Source organism: Choristoneura fumiferana, chromosome Z (assembly GCF_025370935.1).
Source record: "Choristoneura fumiferana chromosome Z, NRCan_CFum_1, whole genome shotgun sequence".
Lineage (NCBI taxonomy): Eukaryota > Metazoa > Arthropoda > Insecta > Lepidoptera > Tortricidae > Choristoneura > Choristoneura fumiferana.
Genome location: NC_133472.1, coordinates 42,784,971 through 42,802,084, shown reverse-complemented (window position 1 = coordinate 42,802,084; position 17,114 = coordinate 42,784,971). Strand labels below are relative to the sequence as shown.

At 39.9% G+C, this 17,114-nt stretch overlaps 1 protein-coding gene across 2 annotated transcripts; it reads left to right on the top strand.

The window, feature by feature from the left end:
* Positions 1-160: 160 nt before the first annotated feature.
* Positions 161-13,908, top strand: ArfGAP1 (ADP-ribosylation factor GTPase-activating protein 1). 2 transcript variants are annotated; one of them, XM_074100896.1, is made up of 9 exons: positions 161-344; positions 416-583; positions 3,472-3,585; positions 4,233-4,387; positions 7,192-7,312; positions 9,030-9,152; positions 10,533-10,666; positions 11,422-11,586; positions 12,194-13,908. In XM_074100896.1, the coding sequence occupies exons 1-8, from the start codon at positions 285-287 to the stop codon at positions 11,576-11,578; spliced, it is 1,032 nt and encodes a 343-aa protein (XP_073956997.1). In that variant the 5' UTR covers positions 161-284; the 3' UTR covers positions 11,579-11,586; positions 12,194-13,908. The 2 variants fall into 2 exon arrangements, with proteins under 2 accessions (XP_073956997.1, XP_073956990.1); XM_074100889.1 differs by having other exon boundaries at positions 166-344; positions 7,189-7,312.
* Positions 13,909-17,114: the final 3,206 nt, after the last annotated feature.

Genomic DNA, 17,114 nt, shown 5'->3' with positions numbered 1-17,114 from the left:
TGAAAATATATATTTTTTTTTTCTATTAAAGCATTTTATTTTCACAGTTCACTCATGACTTTATAACATCTTTCTTGGCTGTACGCTTTCTTTGTCTATTTTCCAAAGTAACAACAACAGCTTAGTCTATGAATGCCACCTTTCCTGATGAATGAAACAAAAAAAATGTCTATGAATGCCAACTAGAGACTTTTTGTAAATTTTGACAGTCCCGAACACAGTCCGCGAGATTCCTGTAGCTCATCTAAGTTTTCGCTCATCGAGGACTTTCACCAGAATCGGAGATGGCTTCACCACGCACCCGCCGTAAATTGAATTATATACGCACCCTGGACAACAACCACGTAAGTAAATTGTCACATATGCTAGTTAAAGGTATTATTGCGCGATACTTATGGTATTTTTTGGATTCCAGAAATGTTTTGAGTGCGAGACGTCGAATCCTCAATGGGTGTCCGTGACGTATGGTATATGGATATGTCTGGAGTGCTCAGGGGTCCATCGGAGCCTAGGAGTTCATCTGTCCTTCGTGCGTTCCGTGACCATGGACAAATGGAAGGACATCGAGCTGGAGAAAATGATGGTAAAGTTCTACCTTGAACGCAACGATAGGTTGCAAAACGAAAACTTTTTGGCTGTTTTTTTTTTTCTTGCACATTTCTGCATTGGCTCATCTGGCTGTTGCAGTGATGTAAGCAGAAGCAAAAAATTGCGAAATAGTAGTAGGAAGTCACTTATCATGGAGATAACTTTTAGCCTAAGGGTATTAGATGAGTAATATTATGATTGCTGATTATTATGGTTCACTAAAAAATATAAGACAGTGAATGTAATTTTATTATAATTGAATGCAGTGCGAATGGCCATATATTTATAAATGATACAAGTTTAAAAAATGTACATTTATAAAAAGAAAAGAAGCTATGAATTGAAATCAAAGTACACATAATATTGTTAATCTTTTCTCTCTATATTTATAGTAAGAATAATAATAAACCATTTATTTATTCATTTATACTGGATTGTGTAGTAGTAGTAAAAAGCTGAACTTTGTAAGTGGACTAAATCCCTAAATGCCTAAATCCGGCCCTGAGTGTTGTCAAAGGCAACTAAGGGATCTAATGATGGGAGAGGGGGCAGCAATATGTAGCCAACTGTAAAAGCTAGAAACACACTGGTGCCGGAGGCAGAGGGGCGCGGAGGCTTTGCCGGATGTAATATTCGAGCTAATGTGCAAGAGGGCACACAGAACAATTTAAGCCGGTGTTGCCATACAATTAATAAGTAAATTTATTTTTTGTTTTAAGTTAGTTTTAGATAAGGTCCTCACTGATAATCGGCGCCACGGCATGCCATGGCATTATGCTGAATGGAGACCTATTTAGGGCTACCATCCGTCCGGGTTTCCCCGGATTTGTCCTAGTTTAGAGGGTGTCCGGGGAGCGTCCGGGCAGGGTTTCATTTGTAGTCTGGGCTTAAAAATATTTTGAATTTATAGACAAATGCAATTAGAATTTTTCGAAGAATTAATTTCCATCAAGCTGTAAATCGTTTTTTAAGGATCTTATTTGATTGGCCTATATTTTATTATACCTACTGACCAAGTTTAATAAAAACCTAAACCTGTTGACATGCCCGGGTTTTGGGCTCCAAAATCCGGGGTTTTCACGCGTCTTGTCCTGGTATCCAAATTTTAGAGATGGCAGCCCTAGACCTATTTAGCGTCATCTATGTCTTGTCTTTGTTCCATTGTTGTTAATTGAATGTATTTTCTTTCTTCTTTCTTTCAGAATACCGCGCCACGCTTATTTCCGCGCGGTATTCTGTGTGCCCTCTTCAGCTGCGTCTTTAGCCCATGTAGCGCCCGTGTGCAATTATTACTTTAGCGCCATCTAGGAAGCGCGCGGTCAACATGGAATAGGTGCAAAGAACCGCGGCCGGCGCCCCTAACACCGCAATTCACAACCTGCACTATTGCTAAATTTAAACTGATAGAGTCTGATGTTTGTGAGTGTGGCTTGGGCATTGCAGACTAATCATATATATGATTAGTGATGAAGGAAGGAGTTGACATGGAGAGGACATGAGAGAAATATATTTCTCTCATGTCCTCTCCATATCAACTCCTTCCTTTATGAACAACTTACATCCTACAAGGTCCCATTACCTACATCCATCTCTGTCCTTTTAGCCTCTAATGACATAACTATGTATAACTTATTGACCATATTTATAAATAATAATGATATTAAAATTTAAATATGTATTCTTCATCTCACTAATTTTAATTTATCATGTGTACCTATGTAAAATACTTATCTTTATTTCTTTCGTTTTAATCCCATGTAATCTTCTCCTGTTCAATTCCGTATTCCAAATTCCCGTATTTTCTATTGACTTCGTTTCCTTACCTTTACGCGTCTGTGGCAGAGGCGCAAGCCGCGCGAGCCAGAAAAAAAAAAAACCTGCACTATAAGTAAAGACGCCTCTGGCCCTCTTTCACGTTACCTCGAATATTACAATCGGTACCGCCTCCGCGCCGCGCCGCACCGCCCCGCCACCGCTCTCTGTGTTTCTAAAATCCTGACTCTAGCACTGGAAGGCGAGTGCAAACCGCCACACTATTTTCAAAAGAAACTTGAGTGTCATGTGCAATAGCAAATTAGAAGGAGCATATATATTCCTAATAAAAAAAAAAACAAATTGACCCTTGAAATAACTTACATAATTTGATAGCAAAGCGAATGTTTCAAAGCAAGTTTTATGTGAAAATAAGTTCTTGAATATAAAAAATCTGCTATTTTTTCCATCCTTCTCTATTATTGTATTTATTGTACTAGCACTTACGCGAGGCTTTGCTTGTATAAACAATTGGACCAGGCAACTAATCATATAGGCCGATCAAAAATAAACAATTATGTAATTAACAAAACATGATGTATCTCTGATTTTTTAGTATGTTGTCTTTACCCATTACAGGGAGACTTTTTTCAGATTTTCCTGTATTTTTCCTAATCCATGCGTTTTTTGAATGACAGAGCACTGATTGGATTTGGAATAATAAAGCAGAATCTGAAAAAAATTCAAAAAGCTTTTTAGTTATTTTTTTGCTTTTCGTTTTTTTCGGCGGTTCAATTTTATTGTTAAAAAGTTTTTATTTTACACTTTACTGTTCAATTCATCATATAATTTGAAGAGAAAATTTACCTTTATATGCTTAATATTAAGTTTGTGCATACATATTATTGTTACTTTGCTCATATCAATCTTTTTGAAGTTCACCGCGCAGTGGAGGCAACTGAATCATGTACCACGGTAGAACTTTTGTGCTACTAATGTCATGTTGACATCCCATACATTTGCCTAATAAGTCTTAGTGAAATTGATTATGAAAAGGTTCTAGCCCGGTATGTGAGTCAGTTTATTCGGCTGTATATTTGCAAGATTGACGACGCTGGATTGATTGAACAGGTGGGCGGCAACGCGAAAGCGAAAGAATTCCTGGAGAGCCAACCGGACTACAAGCCTGGTATGACCATCCCACAGAAGTACAATACCAAGGCGGCGGCCATGTACCGGCAGAAGGTTAGTATTAACATTTAATTTAAGGTTTGCTAGGATCTAGTGCTTGTGAGCTCACTCATCGTCACTCATACTCCTGGCTTCTATATTGCAATGCCTAAAATGAACCATAACACAATTGAACGAAGGTTGCTTTTGCACTGAAGTAATGGACGTTTATATAGGTCGTTAGAGTGGAACCTGCGGTGCGTATATATGAGCGGCGGAAAGGTTAAGTGGATTATCATCAGCCGGAAGACGTCCACTGCTGAATAAAAGCCTCCCCCTTACAAAGGCCTCCCCTTACAAAGGCCTCCTCCTTACAAAGGCCTCCCTTACAAAGGCCTCCCCCTTACAAAGGCCTCTCCCTTACAAAGGCCTCCTCCTTACAAAGGCCTCCTCCTTACAAAGGCCTCCTCCTTACAAAGGCCTCCTCCTTACAAAGGCCTCCCCTTACAAAGGCCTCCTCCTTACAAAGGCCTCCTCCTTACAATCCCTCCCCCTTGCAAAGGCCTCCTCCTTGCATAAGCCTCCCCTTACAAAGGCCTCCCCCTTACAAAGGCCTCCCCCTTACAAAGGCCTCCTCCTTACAAAGGCCTCCCCCTAACAAAGTTAATTGGATGAGCTCAGTTGAAATATTTTAACTACAATGCTTTGATTTCTTAACACAGATCGCGGCTCTGGCGGAGGGCGAGACGTGGAGCCCTTCAGACTACAAGCCGGACACGGTGGAGAAGTCCTCAGAGTGGAGCCAGTCGCGGGACTTCTACTCCTCAGGAGACAATGCCTTCCACACCAGCGGCTCCGACAACAACATCAGCTATCAGTGAGTATCAGCGTTTTGAAGATCCAGCTACTAATGACCAATGATACCAACTAATGATAAAGAACGAAAGGAAAATTAGACATGGGGAAAAACTGTACGCCTGTCTTAAAGTTTTCCTTTCCGGTTTAGGTTAGCTTGAAAAGATCCCATATCGAAAATACAAACTGAGACATGGATGCACAGAAAAACCAGAAAAAGATACCAGCGCTGGGAATCGAACCCAGGTCCTCAGCAATCCGTGCTGCGTGCTATAACCCCTACACCGCTGGACAGGAATCTAGGCACGAATTTTTCCTATGCATACATATCTCAGGTTGCTTATTTCTACTACGCTACTTATGCAGCAGCACTAGCGACATCTATGTTCCGCTCTCATCGAGAGACGTCACACTCTTTCGGAACCAACCGCTCACCCAGACAAGAGATGTCGCTACTAAGCAATCAAATTATGATTGGGTTTTATGAGTGTGACATCAGTGACTGACGATCCCATTCCAAAAAAGTCACAGTGAAAAGTCATCGTGACTTTGTCACGGCTGTCACTTGTGCCACTGCCTGCCACTGCATGATATTTGTGTTCTGTAATGAACGTTTCTTTTGTCATACTTTTATTTCAACGTGACTATGTCACGCCTGTTACTCATATCACCAAATAATATTGTCGCGGTGCACACCGTTATCGCACTAGTAAATGATCTGAAATAACTTTCACACTTTTACAGGCTTTGGATTGTGGCACAGCACTCCACAGCGTCGTGATTTGAGTAACAGAGACTGCGCTAGGCGCTAGGAATAGTAGGAACGTATTTGGTTTTGTAACGTTCTTTTGTGAAAAGTCACAGTGACACATTTTGACGGCGAGTCACGGTGACAAAGTCACGTTATTTATCCCCCATGTCTAAGGAAAAAGCCGTGGTGGCCTAGTGGTTTGACCTATCGCCTCTCAAGCAGAGGATCGTGGGTTCAAACCTCGGCTCGCACCTCTGAGTTTTTCGAAATTCATATGCGGAATTACATTTGAAATTTACCACGAGCTTTGCGGTGAAGGAAAACATCGTGGGGAAACCTGCACAACCTGCGAAGCAATTCGATGGTGTGTGTGAAGTTCCCAATCCGCACTGGGCCCGCGTGGGAACTATGGCCCAAGCCCTCTTGTTCTGAGAGGAGGCCTGTGCCCAGCAGTGGGACGTATATAGGCTGGGATGATGAATATGATGATGAACCTAAGGAAAATTACTTTCTGCTCGAGATGTTGGAAAAAATAATGATTGATGTTCAGATTAATTTCAAACTAAATATAGACTAGTAGAGGAAAATTTAAGCGGATTTGTGTCAGAAAATATATACTTGGATGTTTTTCACCTGATTGGGATCTTCTGCTATAAATATTTGGTTTTTCTTCAGAATATTTTGGTATAATTCCAATGTTTTTCTTTGAACTCGGCAACAGAAAATTTCTTAAACTGTCTGTATTTCTGTCTAAACACAAGATTTCATGGCAAAGTGATTGGGTCCTTATACTAAAAGGAGTTGTGACTGTTTTAAGGCAATTCCTTCATGGACAATCTCCTAAGCATGCTAGTATAATACATTGCAATATTTTTTCTAACCAAGTGTATCACTGTGTCTCTTGAGTCACGGGACAATAACAACACTAAAAAGTGGATTGGCCCCACATGGGTCGTAACCCAACTTTGGGGACCACTAGTCCAATCCCTATGGCAGAGGTTTTCAACCGGTGTGCCGCGTATATTTTCGGGCGTGCCGCGTTCGCCGCTAAGTGTATCCGATTCGTAGAAAAGGTGTCAACGACACCCTATTAATAAGCATCCGCTATCCGTTATGTTATCTAATACCTTGAAACGAGCAATTGTCGTATGTATGTATATATATTTCGGGGATCTCGGAAAACAGCAACGATTTCGATTAAATTTGGTATGTAGGGGTTTTCAGGGATGAAAAATCGATCTAGCTTGTTGTTATCTCTGGGGAAATGCTTGTTATCGAGTTTTAGTCCGAGCAAAGCTCGGTTGCCCAGGTACTACATATTATGGGTATACTGTACGGAACCCTTTAGTGACTCTACGTACCAGTCCGACTCGCGCTTGCCTATTTTTTACTGGTGTGACGCGAAATTTTGATGAACGAAAAGTGTGCCGTTCTAAAACTAAAAGGTTGAAAACGCCTGCCTTATGGTATGATAATTATTCCCACCTGTTACCACCAATTTGATATCATTGGCAACAAACAGGTGGGAATTTTCCCCTCCTGTTACCACTGGTAACTAATGGGAATAAAAATTCCCATCTGTTACCACTAAACTAATTGGTGGTAACAACTGCGATTTTTCCCCAGTAGTTACCACCAATTTCTTTAGTGGGTATGAGATGGGAAAAAATCCAATTAGTTACCACCACATTCATTTTATTTTCAGCAGTTTATTGTCAACATATTAAATATAAAAAAGGTTCTATTCTATTCAATATTTATAAAATATAGTTATTTTATTATATTGCGAATATTTTTCCTATATGTTACCACTAAAGTAATTACCACCAATAGTTACCATCAATTGGTTTAGTGGTAACTACTAGGTTTTTTTTTCCCAGTAGTTACCACTGAGTACTTTAGTGGTAAAAGATGGGGAAAAAACCCCAGCTTACCACTGGTAAAGATGGGTGGTAACAGGTGGGAGTAACCCATAAAAAGTACGGACCGCACAGCTTACCAGCTACGGAACGGACGATCCGCGGGTGGTAACAGGTGGGAGTAACCCATAATGAGCTTTACTTGTCCCGCAGCAGTGAATACGGCAGCGGTCGCTACACCGGCTTCGGCAACCAGAAGCAGTCGCAGTCGACGCCGATGTCGCCGGTGCATAGCGGCAACGAGGTCGTCGACAACACGCTAGCGTCCCTCGCGACGGTAAGGCCGCGGCGACATGAAATCGGTGGACGCTCGTTTCCAGTGTCAAATCTGGTCACGTGACATATATAGTGTTGCAAAAAACTGTTCTTTTTCTATCGTGAAAAAAAAACAAATCGTTTTTTTCTGGAGCATGTTTTTTTTCAAGAGTGCGGAATTTAAAATTAAAAAGGCAGTTTCAGTAAAAGATTAATACTAAACAGTTAATATTAGTTAAATAAAAAAATATTTATTTATAAATCTAATATACCGTTTTGGTTGAATAGTACCAAGTGTACATTATATTGGCAACATTCAAACTGTGCACGGGAAATCCCCGTTCGGTCGGTCTATGTTTGTTTGGACGTAGTTTGCTACCGACATTGACACAGAGGAAGATTAAATTTTTGTTTAATTGATTCATGAGTACTTAAATTCGATTTGTTGTTTTAGTAAAATGTAAAAAAACGTACCTCAGTAAAACAATTAATTACCTATTGATTTTATTTCTGCATAAAAAAACAAAGTTAGAAAAAAAAACAATTCTACTTACTAAGTTTTTTTTTCATGTTTTTTTAAGTCGTTTTTTTTTCATGTTACATCACTAGACGTAGCGATAAAGCTGAAAATGTTGAGCTTTATCGCTAGAAAAAAACCTCTTCAATCTCGGCAAAAACACTATTATTTATTTGTTCATTCACTCCAATTTCTTTTTTTTGTACCACTGTCACGACTGCTACTACATGTGATTAAGAAATCGGCTTCCAAGGTCAAGATCATTCCTGCAAGAAGCCATCTGGTCGCTGCTGCTCGACGCTACTTTTTTGAGTCGCGTTAAATTCAAAATCACCTTCAAAATGGGGTCACGTGACCAGATTTATCGCTGCAATCGAGCGACTAGCGACTGCACGTGGGGGCACCTCAAGTCTTTGACGACTTAACACATCCGCTGCCCATCATGTATCGTCTAAAACTTGAAAGCTCTGAAACGACTTACTCTGCCTTCACTGTACATAATTGAAGTAGCTTTGTTTGTGTTAGCATCTCGCGGGCGGTAACTGCCTGTCCGGGCTCAATACCAGCACTACTTCTAGCTCTAGTTGCAAAAAGCTTGCTGGGCATGGCTCCGCGCATTCATAATAAGATACCGAAGGACAATATACACAATTTAAAAAATATTTTAGCAAATGTTATTATTACAGCAAATGAATTACTCTAGTTTACACAATTTTTGAACGAAGCGGTTAAATAGTTTATAAGTCTAAATTTAAGCTAAACAATTATCGTATTATATTTACTCCATCATTATTATACTTATCTTTTGACATTTACTAATTGTTATGGATTGTTTTAATTATAATTTTAATATTGTTTTTATTTAATTGGGATAATAAAATTACTTAGGATAAATAGATAAATATTTGTACACCTGCATTTGCGGGTAAGACATAGCGACCAAAATGTAAAATACCACCATCCACTATTGTACCTACCTATGTTCTAGCAAATAAAGTTACTGATTACTGATATAAAGTTGGGATTGGGTCTCCGTTCTAATTTAGTGATCCCACCGGTGATGCACAGCATCGCCCTATTACTGAGGTGCTCTAATCAACCATGACAAACACTTTCCTCGCAACGCACCCTCGCACATCTCTGGTGGAACGCAGACTTAACCCTATCGATTTATGCCATAAAAGTATAGAACCATGGATTAAGAGATCATTTTTTTTGGCAGGGCTGGTCAATGTTCACATCGTCGGTAACTAAAGCGGCGCGGTCCGCGACCGAGTCCGCGGTCCGGTACGGGGGCATTGCCACGCAGAAGGTCTCTGAAATGGCCACCACTGTCACAGAAAAGGTAAACGTCATCATTATCATCATGATATGGACGTATATAGTATGCAGAGCACAGGCCTCAGAATGAGAAGGCTCGGGACGTGGTACCCATGCGGGCTCAGTGCGGTTTGAGAACTTCACACACGCACACGCCATTGATCTAGTGTGCATTCATGGTAAATTTCAAAAGTAATGTCGCATATTTAATTTTCTTTACTATTGTTTAATTTGAGGTATACATTTGAGTTTGTGGTCACATTTTTGTTAGTGTGATGTGATAGTTAATTATATCGTTTAACAGATATATCAAGACACTCAAAGGTTGACTGGTAGAGATCCCTTATAGGGATAAGTTCGCTTTTGTACATATATCTCAATGTCGATTAAATTATTTTGTGCAGTAAAAATTTACATATGAGAAATGCATTTCTCGTATTTGTTTTATATGAGGTTTGAAAACCAAAGATATGTTTAATGATTACATATGTACTTCTGGATCTCAACGATACAGGCTGTGCCTAGTTTGGGGATCACTGCTTCTCTTGTATCGTTGAATTTAATTTTTATGGTCGGTAGTTAGCATGCTTAGGAGATGAGCCATGAAGGAATTGCCTTAAAACTGTTACAACTCTTTGCTTCTAGTGGATTTGTACCCTATAAAATCATACTTTTAATAAAGTGTATCACTGAATGTCTCTTGGGTTACGGGACAACAACAACACTAACAAGTTGCTTGATCCATCTTTGACCATAAAAATAAATTCAACGATACAAGAGAAGCAGTGATCCCCACACTAGGCACAGCCTGTATCGTTGAGATCCAGAAATACATATGTAATCATTACACATATCTTTGGTTTTCAAACCTCATATAAAACAAATACGAGAAATGCAATGCAATTCTCATATATCTGGACGACCAGGTGGCCTAGTGGTTAGAGAACCTGACTACGAAGCTTGAGGTCCCGGGTTCGATTCCCGTGTCGGGGCAGATATTTGTATGAGAAATACGAATGTTTGTTCTCGGGTCTTGGGTGTTTAATTTAATATGTATTTAAGTATGTATATATCTCTATATAATTATATTTATCCGGTGCTTAGTACCCATAACACAAGCTTTGCTAAGCTTACTTTGGGACTAGGTCAATTGGTGTGAATTGTCCCGTGATATTTATTTATTTTATTTATTTAATAAGTAACTCAGGAGACGTTACAATTTTAGAATTATCTAATACCCAATAATAATATTTGCATGCTAGAACTGGCTAAGTGTGTGCTAATTAACTTTTAGATTAAGACCATTGTAATCCACACTTAAAGCGAATAAATGAATATGAATATATGGCAACAAGCTACAACAAAAAAAGTATTGGCCCTAATACATTTATTATTATTACGTCAGGTGAACAACCGCGGCGGCTGGAGCTCGCTCGGGGGCGCCAGCGAGGCCCGGCGCGGCAGCAACACCGGCAGCCCGCACCAGGCGCCCGGCTACGGCGCCATGAAAAGCTCCACGTCGGAGCCCTACTCGCAGTGGTGAGTTATACATGTAGAGGAATAATGTTTACTGTTTAATGGTTTCGCAAGTTTAAATCATTAGAACCAACAATGAATAAGAAATGATAAAGCTTACATTTTTTTATCTAATTTTGTATTTTATTTAATAAGTACCTCGTCATAGGATAAATTACATTGTATGCTTAACGGTAAATAAAATTACGAACAGAGTCTATTAGAAGCCGAAGTCGAAGACTGAGGGCTTTAATGAGTCGATGTTCGTAATTCTAGTCCCGTGCGACATACAATGGTTTTCATCACATTTGCAAGTAAATTTTATATTGAGAAAAAATATAATGTTCAAATATTGGCGATACCATTGCTGTGCTCTTGGCACGTGAAATTCCCTCGGCATGCGCCGCAACGTGCGTGTGCATGTGGTCCATGTATCGTGCGCAGCGATCAGTACGGGCACCGACTCATTGACCGTCCTTGGGCTTCATGACAAGACAATGTGTCGCGCAATGACTCATGCGACCGGGGCATGACAAGCACATTAAGGTCGAGGGTTTTATTTGAGGAGGCTGTATGTTTCGCACTGTTTACGAGCAGTGTGATGAAGTATTGTATGCAACGGCTTAAATTGATAAGCAAGTCAAAAAAGCTCGTGGCGTCTTTTTGGATGTTCACTGCGCTCACGTCGTAACTCACGCCACTCACCTTTTTCGGCCCCTGTTATACAACTGTTGCATAAAATACTATTTTGAGCGCGAAAGTAAACGTCTGTGTTACAGGAACGAGCAGAGCCAACCGTGGAAGGAGTCGGTCGCGACTCGCAACAACCTGGACGGGCGGGATCTCTCGCAAGTGGGCGTGTCCAGCCCGCCGCCCGACGTCAAGAACATAACGATAAGGAAGAGCGAGGATAACTGGGACTGGCTCAACAACTAGATCTGAATGTGAGTTGCATTAAATCGGTCAATAAACTTTTTAGTGTTGTTATTCTGTCCCCGTGACTCAGGAGACAGTGATACAATTTGTTAGAAAAATGTTTGCAATGTACAGTACATTGCATGCTTAGGAGGAGGGAAACTGTCACACCTCCTAACTTTTAATGCATTTGTACCCCAAAAAATTTTACTTAGAATAAGTAACTCAGGAGACTTTATCATGGCATCAAGCTACACTGAAAAGTTGATTGACCCATATACAGTCAAGTTCTTATACTTCTGAGCAAAAATGTTATCAAAAATATGTGAAGAGTGTTCAGATGTTTTTGATAGAGTGGTTAACACCTAAATTGATAGTTTTCTTGTTTAGACTACATTCTCTATATTTGAGCGTGGGGGTTGTAACATTATCTCAGTGTGATATACTTCAAACTAGTGGTTTGACCTTTGTCACTAATAAATAGTAAATAAATAACCCTATTTAATACAAACCTGCCACTTATTGATATAATAATTCATAGACACGTCGGCAATATTCGGAAGTAGTCGTGTTCTCCGAATTTTCACGATCTCATAGTCATAACTTTGTGAATAAAAGTTTTTTTTTTTGTTTCAGACTTAACCCATTCACGATGGCCATTTATCAGAGTTTATAATACTAAGTTAGCTTCCTGTCTATGCTCGCTGTGTTAGTGCCAGTAAGCGAATTGTGTCATTATACTGAGGGGCTACTACGAAAATCGAAGTTCGTATCATACCGTCCCTCTCACTCTCGTATTAAATAATATAAGCGTGAGCGGGACGGCAAGATACGAAGTTCGAAGATTGCACTTCGTAATATAGGGCCTGTTTGCCTTGTCGCCTTCTGTTGTAGCTCATTTCGGCAACAATCGGTCGTCTCATATCGGCCTATACACGTCCCACTCTAGCGCAGAAGCCTCGTCGAATGTTGGTATCGCGATGTTCCTTTAGCGCAAAGGTCATGGTAATTTTTCGAATATACACACATATCTTGTCTATCTATATGTAATATTAGTAGGAAGATTGTCCCTAGACGAATTTAATGTTTTGACTCGGTAGTAATATGCCTTTATTGAAATACTCAAAACTGTCTACGGATAAAAAATATCCCTAGGGGCTTTTGATGAGTGTAGTTTCGCAAACGAGATTCGTAAAGAGGTGCGAGCCCGGAATCGAACCTGCGAACCCTTGCTTGATTATGGTAGTCTACTGGTTTGACCTAACGGCCTCTTAAGCAGAGGATCGTGGGTTTAAACCCCGACGCGCACCACTGAGTTTTTCGAAATTCATGTGCGGAATTAAATTTGACATTTACCACGAGCTTTGCGGTGAAGGAAAAACATCTTGAGGAAACCTGCACAAACCTGCGAAGCAATTCAATGGTGCGTGTGAAGTTCCCAATCCGCACTGGGCCCGCGTGGGAACTACGGCCCAAGCCCTCTTGTTCTGAGAGGAGGCCTGTGCCCAGCAGTGGGACGTATATAGGCTGGGATGATGATGATGAATACGACTTTAATTTTATTGCTAATGCCGACTCCATAGCTCACTAACGTCTCATTGTGCGATGAAAACTCCGATATTAATTACTTACGGATGCGTAAGAGTCCGCTCCGCTCGCGGTGGAAACCGGGCTTTAGGATTATACTTGACAGCTTCATTCTCTGCCTTCGCCGACTGGTTTCACGGTAAAAAATAGTACATTATTGCAGAGGCCGGGAAAAAGCTATTTATGGATGAGTAGAGTTTGACGGACGAAGCGTAGCTCGACGAATCCACCAATGAGGGTTTTCGCAGAGGCGAAATATCACTAGATGGCGTTAGTATCGTGAGTTCCGTTAGACATTTGACGTTTGCTTGCGATTGGCTCATTTAGTTATTCAACCAATGAGGGCTATCGTTTTTTGTCTCACTAGATGGCGCACTGTTGCGTGAGGTTTTTAAGCATGGCTTTCAAAGTCTGTTATTACGGGCGTGAAAACAAAGTTTAGATTAAAATCATATTTAATACACCTTAAAACCGTACCATAAAAATATCGAGCATGCCACAGTGTTGCATAGTCCCCGTTTTGTTCGGAAAAAAGGGAGGACAAAGGTTTCCGAAAGACAAAACTGTCTCAAAACACAGACATTCATTGCCCCGGAACGCATATTTGCCATAATTAATTTCAGATACTGCAAAATATTCACACAATTATTCTAATTATAAATAAACCCGCGTAGCTCACCCAAAAACTATGAGATTTGACATTTCGGAGACCTCACGCTACACTAGCACCTCTAGTGGCGAATGCATACGCGATAGCCCTCATTACGAGCAAACCTCAGGCGCGCTACGACACTAACGTCGAGCTAGCGCGCCTGCAATCCCTAAATTGCCATTTTTCGCTGACCATAAACTATGCTTTTCTCCAAGAATGCGATAAATAAAGAATAATGTCAAATTTTAAATTCAGTTTTGGGTAAATTAAGTAAAAAGCGTTCATTACAGCTTTAATTTGGCTATAAAAGCTTAATTGCATTTAAATTTTTATTCTAGCATTATTGGAGAAAAGCACTGTATACCGATGCCTCAGCGGATATGGCAATTCGTACTCTATTCATACTCTACTAACCCTTTTGCTGCAAATAAATGTTATCTTACCTTTATCATCCACGAATTGTTTTTTCCCGGCCTCGGCAGTAATGTACTATGTCCGATATTATCTGATAACGTTACTGACGAATTATATATATATATATATATATATTTCCAATGAACTACCCAATTCAATAGTGATCTTATTGGACGCATAGTATTGTTATGGGGAACTTTATGCTTTAACCTCTTCACCGCCACAAAACAAACGAGCTCTGTACCCCACAGAAAAACCAGCGACAAATCAACTTGATTTTTAATTCCATAGCAGAAGGATTAATTTCGAGTTGAATGTTGGTCATGTATAGATGACGTGTGAGGCATGCCATTGGCTGTCACGACTGGTTGACTGGCGGTGAAGAGGTTCATACCTGCATCATAGTTATCAAGGCACGAGAGGACTTAAGTGTATAATGTATTTGAATAACATCTAGAAGTAAACCGGCGTAAGCAAGCAGTACAACCTTGTCGCAGTACAGTCAAGTATAAAAATATGAACTTATTTACTCAAAATTCAAAAATATGTACCACAGACTCTTATTCCGACGCAATAAGGCCGTGGTAACATATTTTTGAGTGCTTCGAATAGATACTTATTTTTGCTATTATTGCGTTAATCAAGGAAATCACCGGGACATTTATAGTGATAAGGTGTTATGGGTCCGACGGAAGTTTACTTGCAGGCATTTTCTTATGAATTATAAATATTAAAGTTATTGTCCTTTAAGCTCAATAGTAATAAACTTTGGCGAGGTTTTTGATGCTGATGAATTATGTATTTATATTGTATATTATCTCAAAGTTTTATGTATAAGATTGTTTTTTATTATTATTATACGCTGTTTTTAATATGTACAGTCAAGTGTAAAAATATGTTATTCAAAGTTTCAAAAATATGTACCACAGACTCATATTCTGACGCAATAAGGCCGTAGTAACATATTTTTGAGTGGTTCGAATAGATACTTATTTTATCACTTGACTGTACATGTAAAGCGAGGTGATTGACAACTAACGCTTTAGCACTGTCTTCTTTTAATAAAAACCGCAAGTTATTTATAACTTCCTAACAGCTAAATCCCTTAAGGACGTAAGGCCCGCGTTTCTACCAGAGATGTGCGAATGTTGACTCGGAGTCCGTTTAACAATTTGGCCTCTAGTTTTACCATCTCTTTTTTTAAACACTGACACTGGGTTCCGCCATCTTTAATAATTTTGAATGGCGTTAAAAAATTTCGTTTTGCACGTGGATCTATCTTGAATGTATTAACTAATGTTTTTATGTAAAAAAAACTTCGAAATTGGCATTTATGCGATAATTCCATTACGAATAGAAAATTGCCTCTCAAATGGCCTAATCTAGTTGGAGTTTTTAGTTAATATTAATACTAGGCAGCGACAGTACAGTCCCCGGCGAAAAAGATTGCACATGCGGTCTTCGGAAAAAGACAATTGGCTGTTCACGACGATTCCCGAACACTGGCGACCGTCCATCAATCATCGTATTTATTAAGGGACTTTTTATATCAAATCAATACTGCACCTTTATGGACTTGATTAGTTTACGTCAACTTAATGACATGTAAACTTCGGATTATAGAGAGCTGTTGCAACTACTAGAAAATAGGGTAGTATCTTTTTCCTAAAGACGCCATCGTACAATTTAAAGTATTTGGGGGTTTCAACAACTTGTTATTATATATTTTAATCTAAACGCGTCCGTACTCTATTACACCTGTACAGTTTGATTGATTCGAGTTAACACTTGACAGATGGGCGTGCCTTCAGTCAATTTTCAACTTTGACGTCATACAAATAAAGCCATTTTTTGTATACCGCTACCCACGTTCACAGATTATGTAAAAACTATTTTATTTGTGTGACGTCAAAGTTGAAAATTGACTGAAGGCACGCCCATCTGTCAAGTGTTAACTCCAAGTAATCGTAGTGTACAACGACTGACAAACGTCACATAAGTAGTGTGTGACAACGCTCTCCGAAGCCGAAATTAGCCGAGTCTCTTTCCAAAGACCGATGTGCAATCTTTATGGCTGGGTACTGTAACCACCTGTTTCACCTCATATTAAGGGGGCATCGCGCTTCAAGCGCTAATCAAGTTAGCTTTTTTATGCACTCGTGGGAGGGATGGGGGGGAACGCGGCGGCTCAAGATAGGTTGGTCAGATCTAGAAAGATTTTCTACGTATTACTAAAACAAATACATATTTTAAAAACGTAACGTGTATAGGTGCGCGAGAGAAAACATCTAGTTTCCTTATCATTCAAAAACTCATGACCTACCGCGCAATATTTACGCCGTATTAAGGTTTTTTTTTAGAGACGACTTTTTGATTTTTTTTATAGAACGAATTATAAGTAATCGTGTTTCTACTGTGTATGATTTAAAGCGCTCTCACATACAGGCGTTAGCGACAGCCGCGCTTCACAGTATCAGCCAACGCTAGCTCGGAGCGCTGCAGTCGCGCTTCTGTCACGCTACAGCAGCGCTACTTAATATATTTTTCATCACACGTGTTCGTAAACAGTGTCGTAACATGCAGACTACCTTGGTTGCAACCCCCCAAATAAAACCCTCGACCTTAATGTGCTTGTCATGAAACCCGTGGTCGGTAAATGAGTCATTGCCCGTACTAATTTTCATGTCATGAAGCCCAAGGTCGGTAAATGAGTTTGTTACTGCATGGCGTGCTGCTGCTCCGTGCGCGCGCTGCACACGCACGCCATGCACTTGCTGCGGATCGTTCGGTATCGGCAATTTTTGAAAAAACATTAGTTTTTCTTTTACAAATATACGATTTTACTCGCAAATGTGATGAAAAATATCGTATGTCGCACGGGCGGTACTAGAATTACGAACATCG